This window comes from Pteropus medius, unplaced genomic scaffold (assembly GCF_902729225.1).
Source record: "Pteropus medius unplaced genomic scaffold, Ma_sr-lr_union100, whole genome shotgun sequence".
In the NCBI taxonomy this organism is placed as follows: Eukaryota; Metazoa; Chordata; class Mammalia; order Chiroptera; family Pteropodidae; genus Pteropus; species Pteropus medius.
In genome coordinates, this window is record NW_024354875.1 from 1,792,747 (window position 1) to 1,801,145 (window position 8,399).

At 47.8% G+C, this 8,399-nt stretch overlaps 1 protein-coding gene across 1 annotated transcript in view; it reads right to left on the bottom strand.

Moving 5' to 3' along the window:
* Positions 1-4,635: 4,635 nt before the first annotated feature.
* The window catches only part of ITM2C (integral membrane protein 2C), a 13,616-nt gene continuing 9,852 nt past the window's right edge, over positions 4,636-8,399 (bottom strand). The window contains exons 2-5 of the mRNA XM_039855290.1: positions 7,883-8,071; positions 7,050-7,160; positions 6,386-6,536; positions 4,636-5,890 (exon numbers count right to left, since the gene is read on the bottom strand). Coding sequence (XP_039711224.1) covers positions 5,799-5,890; positions 6,386-6,536; positions 7,050-7,160; positions 7,883-8,071 — 543 coding nt within the window. The 3' untranslated portion in view covers positions 4,636-5,798. The remainder of the gene's footprint in view (positions 5,891-6,385; positions 6,537-7,049; positions 7,161-7,882; positions 8,072-8,399) is intronic.

Sequence of the window (8,399 nt, forward strand, 5' to 3'; positions counted from 1 at the left end):
TTCCAGGGGTAACTGGCATTACATGGCTTTGAGTATCCTTCCAGAAGTAGTATATTCACTCTATAGAGCTATCTTTTAGAAAATTCACGAATGGGGTATATAATCTTTCTCTGCCACCTGCTTTATCCTAATTATAGATCTTGGAGAATTTTACATATCAGCACAAATAGAGCTACCTCATTCTTTGTAACAGCAATAAAATATTGCGCTTTCATTTTTTGAGTAAGTCCCCAGTCGAGGGAGTTTTGTTTTCAGTTTCTTGCTATTCCAGCGATAAATATCCTTGTATGTATATTTTTTTACACTCGTATGAGTATATCCAAAGGATAAATTCCTAGCAGTGAAATTGCTGGGTCAAACGCATTGCATTTTAAAATTTGAAATTTAAAAATGTGATTCTCGTCAAACCAATTTCTTGGCATTATTGGTACAAGAGGGCTTATACATACTTGAGAAGGCTGGATATTATTAAACTTAAAACCAAACCATAAAACCAATCTCCCCAGCTCCTTCTATGAGACCAGTAAAACTACACAAAACCGTGAAAAAGAGAGCATGAGAAAGGTAAATCACAGGCCAATCTTACTAATAAACATATATCTAAAACTCCTAAAGAAAATATTAGCAAACAGAACCCAATAGTGTAGAAACAAAGTAATACATCATGACCAAATGAGTTATTAATTTTTCACCACATTAACAAATTAAAAGGAAAACATGTGATCATATCAATAGAAACAAAAAAAAATTGTTAAAGGAATTAAACATCCATCTCTAATTTAAAATGAAAAATGGCAATAGGAGGCAACTTCTTTAACTTTAAAAGAATATTTTTTTTGAAAGTCTATAGCTAAAACTATACTCGAGGTGAATTCTCTTTAAAATCAAAACTAAAAAAAGATTTGTCACCATCACCATGGGATCAGAGCTCTTAGTCGGTGAGGTAGGATAAGAAAATGTAATAAAAGTTTTAATTATATGAACAGAAGAAATAAAATCTATTCATTATCAACATAATTGTTTATGTAGGAAACACAAAAGATCCTCAGATCACCTCTTAGAATAAGAAAGACAGCTTGGCAAGGTTGCTAGATCAATATTCAAAAATAAATAACATTTATACACACTAGCAACAAAGAGTTATAAGTATTAATTATAAAAACAACAAGAATAAGAGACTCAAGAATCAATCTAATGAAAGATTTGCAAAACCTCTATTGAGAAAAGTATAAAACTGTATTGGAAGATATTAAAGGTCTAAATAAAATTTTAAAATATCATGCGCATGGATCAGGACACTGATTATCATAACAGTTTCAATTCTCCCCAAGTGGATCTATAGATTTAATACAAGTCCAAGAAAAACCTCAATAGAGCTTTCCATGAAACTTGATAAATTGTTCTAAAATGCATATAAAAATGAAGGGCCAAGAATAGACATGGCACTGCTGGAGAAAATCAAGTTGGGAGACTTGTAATACCAGATATCGAGACTTATTTTAAGTGTGGTTATGGCTCACAGGATAGACCCAATAGGACAGAATAGAAGGCCCAGAAATAGACCTTATACGTATGGAAACTTGATCATATTGCATTCCACACATGTGGAAACAGACTCACTGAAGCTCAACAGGGAAAGGGAAAAATAAACCAAAAATAGAACAGATGGTTATCCCTACCTCACATCAGGGGATTTTTCAAATGTAACATGCAAAACTCTGAAAAGATTACAAGACAACATAGAATGTCTGTTCAATATTGAGAGAAGAAGGATTTCTGAAACAATATGCAAAAAGCCCTAACCATAAAGAAACAGATGGATAAATTTGATTACATTAAAATCAATAATTTCTGCTCATCAAAGAGACCACAAAGGAGAGGAGACAAGTCACAAACTTGGGTAAGCTATTTGCCACACATCACTGACAAAATATATAAAGATCATATAAAATACATAAACATACAAAGAACTACAAGTCGGTAAAAAGAAAACGCAACCAATAGAAAAATAGGTCAAAGAACACAAATAGGCATTTTATAGAAAAGGAAGGTCAAATAATCATATGAAACTTGCCCCACTTTCCTAGTAATCTGGGAAATGAAAATTAAAATTATGATAAAATACCATTGTACTCTTAATTCATTGGCAACAAATTCCAAAGGGTTGTTGATGGGTTAAGTGTTGGCAAGGATGTGGAGCCACCTGTGTGGCACAGGTGGGCGTGTAAATTGGTTCAACTCCTTATAAAAAACAATCCGGTAGAATTTCATAAGTCGAACACTTCATACTACGTGACCCAGTGAATCCTTTTTTAGGCGTATATAGTGGAGAAGCCCTCGCACAAGTGTACCAGAAGCCTCTTTAAAGAAATGTTCATTAAAGCTTGTTGTAATAGAAAAAAATTAAAAAGAACACAAATATTGTTAGGATAGGTAATTATATTGTGTATTTACAAAATCGACTGATCCACACAGCAGTACAAATGAATTAAATAATATTTTAGGCATCGACATGAATGAATCTTAGAAATATAAGGTTCAAAGGGAAAAACAAATTAGAGAATAATGTGTTTTATTATTACTTTCATAATGTTTAAATCCAAGTAAAACTAAATTAGCAGTTTATAGACATGTAGAATTATAAACTGCCACATGTAGTTTTGGAGAAATTCAAGATAGGATTGGCTAATTGATATGAGATGGACTAATATATGGAAAATTGACGTATTTTCATGATTGTGTTTGGATCTAAGAATAGACATGTCTTTAATGTCCCTTGGAAGATACAGAGGTGGGGGGATGGAGGGTAGGGGCTGGGATGATGTGTGTGGCGGGGACTCTCTAAATAGGGGAGCCAACATTTCTCGCATCCCTGAGCACTGCATGCTTCTCCCCACATCTAGAGATGGTCCACTTCCCCTCCACTTAAATCAGAGCCCTTTTTGCGACTTGTTTTTGACCAAGAATGCAATGAAGTAACGTTCTGGAACCTCAGATTCCAGGCCTTAAGAGTCTGGCAGTTTCACCGCTCTCTCTTAGCACTCAGTTGCCAAACTGTTAGGAAGTCCAGGCTCGAATAGTGATTGGCAGTTGCTCAGAGCGAGGCTGAGAGGGGCGGGGCCACCTCCAAGGTTCCGGCCCAGCCACGCTCCCAAGTGAACGCCGAGCAGGAGGGAGCAGCTAGCCTGTGAGCGCGCGCGCATCCGAACTTAGTCACCCCGCAGAATCAGGAATAGTAAACCGTCAAGTTCTGGGATGTTTTGTTATGTAGCAAGAGAGATGCGCGCAAGGGATTTGATGGCATTGGCAGTCTTTTGTTTCATAAATTAGCACATTGGTCATTATGCTTCATAAGTTACTAGTGATTTACATAAAGCATTTTATGTATTTTAAATGTTTTACAGTATAAAATATGTAAAGAAAAAACCTAACCTGATGTGCAAAAATGTATCTCCCTAGTTTTGATTTGTATCTTCCATGTACCGGTAATAAACATCTTTTCATTTGGCAGTGATCTATTAGTATTTCTTACTGTGAACTGCCTCTCCATGTTCTTTGCCTCTTTATCTATTGCGTTGTTCTTTTTTCATATTAAGGAAAATAGCCCTTTTTATGTCCTGTTTCAAAAACATCTCCCTTAGTTTGCTTATAAATCTTTTTGTCTAAATTATAACTTTTCATAGTCAAAGTTATTATTGGCATCATGCTTAGAAAGGTCTTTCCACCTCCAAGATTACATTTTAAATCATCTCAAGTACTTTTATGACTTCCTTTCATACTGAAACCTTTGATCCATCCAGAATTAATTTTGTTACAAGGAAATAGGATCCAGGTTAATTTTTGTCAAAGTGGCTAGCCCGCTGTGCCATTAAAAGGAATCAACACGCCTCCTACTAAATTTCCTTGAATTTAAGTCAGGACCTTCTATCGTGTCCTATTGACCGTTTCCTTTGTTACATCGAACTCTTCAATTATTAAAGTTTATAATGCTTAATATCTAGAGGCTATTCCTGTTTACTTTCCTAAAAGAACTGAATGTGTTAAGCTAGAAAATAAATCCTGTTGGCATTTTGTGATTGCATTGCATTTAGTTTGATGCCCTTGCAAGATGGAGAACGAGGTGTGTCTGCACTAACCTGAGACTTTTATGTCCCTCACGGGATTACCATCCTCAGCCCCAGGGCAGGACCCAGGTCCCACCTCCAGGGCCCACTCAGCCAAGGCTCCAGGTGGCTCTCACACCTTCTCTGCAGATCGTCAACCCGACTCATGCCAAACCTCAGATCCACCTGGATGCTTACTTGGTGCCCAGAAATTGCAGAGAACATGACACCGTCCTTGTACTTAAGGACAGGCAACAATGATGTCATCTTCTGTGTAGAACCCAAGCAGGGTGGTTTGTAGGCACAGCAAAGAAAGTGGCATCACCTTGGGCAAGCCGCGTTGGCTCCCGGAGCCCTTTCCTCCCCCCACACCTGTGAAATGCGACTTCCTGGTTCCCGAGGGGACAGCTCTGTCCTTGGTTGAACCAGGGAACAGAACCAAGGCCAGGCCCCCCCTTGTTCACAGTGCAGCCTACAGGATGGAGGGACACCCGCCCGGGGCCCAACCCCGTCTGCCGCTTTCAAGTCAAAGTCAGAAGTCAAAGATTTTTATTATTCTACAGACACTTCTGAAAAGAGATCTAGTTGAGAAAATATACAAAGCGTTTTAAGAGTTTCATCTCCAGGAAGCACCTAAGCCTGACTGGAGGCGTCGGCCCGCCTCTTCCAGGCTCAGGGCTCAGAACGGTTAGCATATCGGATGATCAGTAAAAACATGCAAAAGTGAGAAGGAAAAGGAAAAAACGATGCATTCCCCCAAAGCAGAGGGGGATGGGATTTCAGAACAAAGAGGGGACAAGGTATCCAAGTACCAGGTGGCGTTCCTTCCCCCACATCTTCCTCCCACCCCCAAACCTTATCTTCTAAAACAGCTCCAAGGTTGGAGATAGCAAAAAGCCCCACCTGCTCGGCAGGACCTACAGCCCATCTCTGTCCAGTGCTCAGCCCGACAGGAACAAAGCCAAGTGACCCTCCTCCGCCCTGTTCCTCTGTGGCTGTGGCTGTGGTACCCCACTTGTGCTTCTGGGGTGCCTGGCACCTCCCCTTCTTTGGTTCCACCCAGAGAACATTGTGCTTGAGGAACTCATCCCCACCCCAGAACCCCAGGCTCCCCCAGGTGGGCTGAAGGCACCGACAGGTGTCCAGGACATCCCCAGGACAACTGCCTTCCCTTGTGCTCTGGCAGGGTCCACCCCTGGGCACAGAACCCCCACCTTGGCCCAGGCCCCAGACCTGGGACGCCAGAGGAAGTGTGCCAACCACAGAAGGCATCTGGGACCCTCCCAACTGTGCGGACATTTCTGAAACCCACTCTACACCTTTCCCCCAGCCCTGTGGCTTCACCCAGTGCCCCCCATGCCCAGCTGCTCCATCCAATACTTCCCCTGGGCTGCCAGTGCAGCTGTGGGCTGGGCCCCGGAGGACCCGACTTCAAGTTGGTGGTCACAGAAACAATCCTGGGGCACCCCGTGTCCCCCGGACCTGGGGGGGAGTGGGGGAGGGCAGCAGAGGTGGGGGCCTCGAGAGGTCACAGCTCTGGTACAGGGAGGTGGGCAGGGCTGGAGAGGAACAGGGAGACATGTCACATCTACAGAAAGGCGCCCAAAGTACAAGCTAAGTGAGGGAAGGAGGGCCAGGGAGCCGCTGGGAGAGGGAGCGGGGAGCGGCAGGGGCGGGGCCGGCGGGCGGAGGCCTTCACACCACCCCGCAGATGACCGTCTCCACCACGAAGGTGTTCTCGAAGTGGCGGATGGCATTGCAGCTCTTGGCCCCACGCTTGTTGATCCCTGGGAAGGAGAAGAAAAAATCCCCATGAGGCCTGTGTCCTGGCCTAGAACTGGCTGGGCCACAAAGGCCACCAGGCTCAGAGCCTGAGCAGGAACTCGGCACTGGGGGCGAGGAGGAGGCCCAGGAAACCACACCCAGATGCACCCAGGGGCAGCGCAGCGAACCCGGGAGGGCTCCAGGGCTGGGGTCAGACTGCCTGGCTCTGTTGACTGCAGAGATGTTAACTTCTCTGCGCCTCGGTTTTCTCACCTCTAAAAGGGGCAGTGATAATAACAATGATGATGACGGTTTAATAGCCATAATTTTCAGAGATTATACAAAGAACGAGGCAGGGCTCAGGCATGCCCACCACAATCACACATTGCTGCCACGCATGGCGGGGCTCTAACAACCCCCTGCTCCCCCCCCCCCCCCCCCCCCCCCCCCCCCCCCCCCGCCGCTGGCCAAGGTTTGGAGCCGGGGCAGGGGCCAGGTGGGCGGAGCCCGCCACTCACGCCTCCGAGTGGCCCTGCGCCGCAGTCGGTAGGTGTCCTTCCCGTTGCACAGGTGGTAGATGAAGGAGCCCAGGGCCTCCTTGTCGCTAACATGCTCTGTGACCACCATCTCCTCCTGGATGATGTACGTCTGTGGGAGGTAGGTCCCTCTCTGCAAAGGGAGTGGCCGCAGAGCTGGGTCACTACCAGAGCTCCCCTCCCGAGGTCTCCACTTGCGAACCGCCCACTCCCCTTGTGACCATCCTTCTTGTTGGAGCTGTGTCCCCACAATGCTGAAATGCACACACGCCGCCGCGTCCCCCATCCAAGGCCCCACGGCTCAGCTTTCCCGCTGTGCCAAGCACTGCCACCTGCACTGCCATGAATTCTGCTTGTCGGGGGGTCTGGTGTCTCTCACCCTAAGGGCAAGGCCCCCGCCTCTCCCTGCTCCGCTGACTGGGGCAGCCAGGAAGCTAAGGAAGCCGGCCTGAGGCTCCTCATCAGAGGAGGCGGAAGCTCGCGGTAGGAGAAAGGAATGGAGGAGGGCCAGTCTGGGATGCCGGGGACGACGATGTCCCTGGGCCCCCACCTTCCACCAAAGCAACCTGCCTTGCCCCGGGCCGGGCCTCCACAGGGCAGGGCGACCAGGTAGGGACAAGATGCCACCGACACCACCGATGCTCACCTTCACGTTCATGAGGAGCTCCCAGAAGTTTCGAGGGGGCAGCACGATGGTGGTGTTGAGCTCGATGACGTAGCACTTGTCCAGGGAGATGTCATGGTAGGCGGTCAGACCCTGCGTAGGGGAGGCCACGTCAGTCCCGGCGAGCGAGGGCCTGGCCCAGGCGGGGCTGCCTGGGGGAGGCCACCAGCCCGTGAAGGCAGGAGCCCCGCCCTCCCACAGTGGTACCCCTGATTCCCGAGACCCTGGGGCCGCTCCCTCTCTCTGCTCCCTTCCTAACCTGTTTGTAGAATCGCCTGCTAGACACAAGACACCGACTGTGAAATCCTCAGCTGTTAGGGGGTCCTTTTCATGGGGTAACAGAGTTGAGGTTTGGGGAACCTAGTAATGTCCCAACTGTGCATTTCATCCAACCCGTGAGGTCTGTCCCTGTGGACAGCCTGCACTCTCAGCAAGGGGCCTCCAGCCCAGGCCCTCTGTCTGCTACACCTCGATAAAATGTCAACACAGAAATAACCTCAATAAAAAGGGACACTAGCCTCACCCATGACAGCCAGCATCTGTAGCTGTCAGGTGGCAAGAAAATCAACATGGCTGGTTCATACTCAGTGCTATATAATGAAATGCATTACCTAGATAATAAAAGCGAAGTCTTTACAACCTCGATACAGCCAAACTACAGTCAACTCCTACACAGAGGTGCTATTCCTGGTACGTAGTCAAAGGCCGGACAAGGGACACCAGCGTTCTCTCTCCCATGACTCGCGGTGGGAGGGAGCTCCGGGCCGGGGGGCCACCCTCTCGCCGCCCCCGCCCCAGCCCCTGGCCGGCCTCACCCGCTGGAAGTCATGGATGATGTCTGCGGGGTCGCCGCCGCCAAACTGGGGCACGGGCACGTTGATGCGCTCGTAGTTGTCCTCGAGGTAGATCTTCACGTCCTCCTCCAGCTCCATCCGCGTGCGGGCCTGGGAGGACAGGGAGTCCTCGTAGAAGACGCCGCAGTGGAAGAAGTTGTCCCGGGCCAGCTGAACAGGGTGGGGAGCGAGAGACACGCACAGAGTCACACAGTGCCCTCGGCACAGCCACTGCCCCCTACCCGACCACTTGGCGCTGAGGCCCGGGGAAGCAGGGAGGGTGGGACTGTGGGACCCATTCCACAGATGCAGAAGCCGAGACACGCGGGGAGTCTGGGAGCGCGAGCTGGGCCTGCCGGTTCCTAGGTGGACCACTTCTCTGGGCCTCGGTTTCCCCATCTGTCAAATGAGGTGATGCCTTAGGCCTTTTATGGCCTCCAAGTGCACGAGTTTGTGCTAGTGAACGGGGCTGGAAGAGCGGGGGAGGACCTGGCCACCT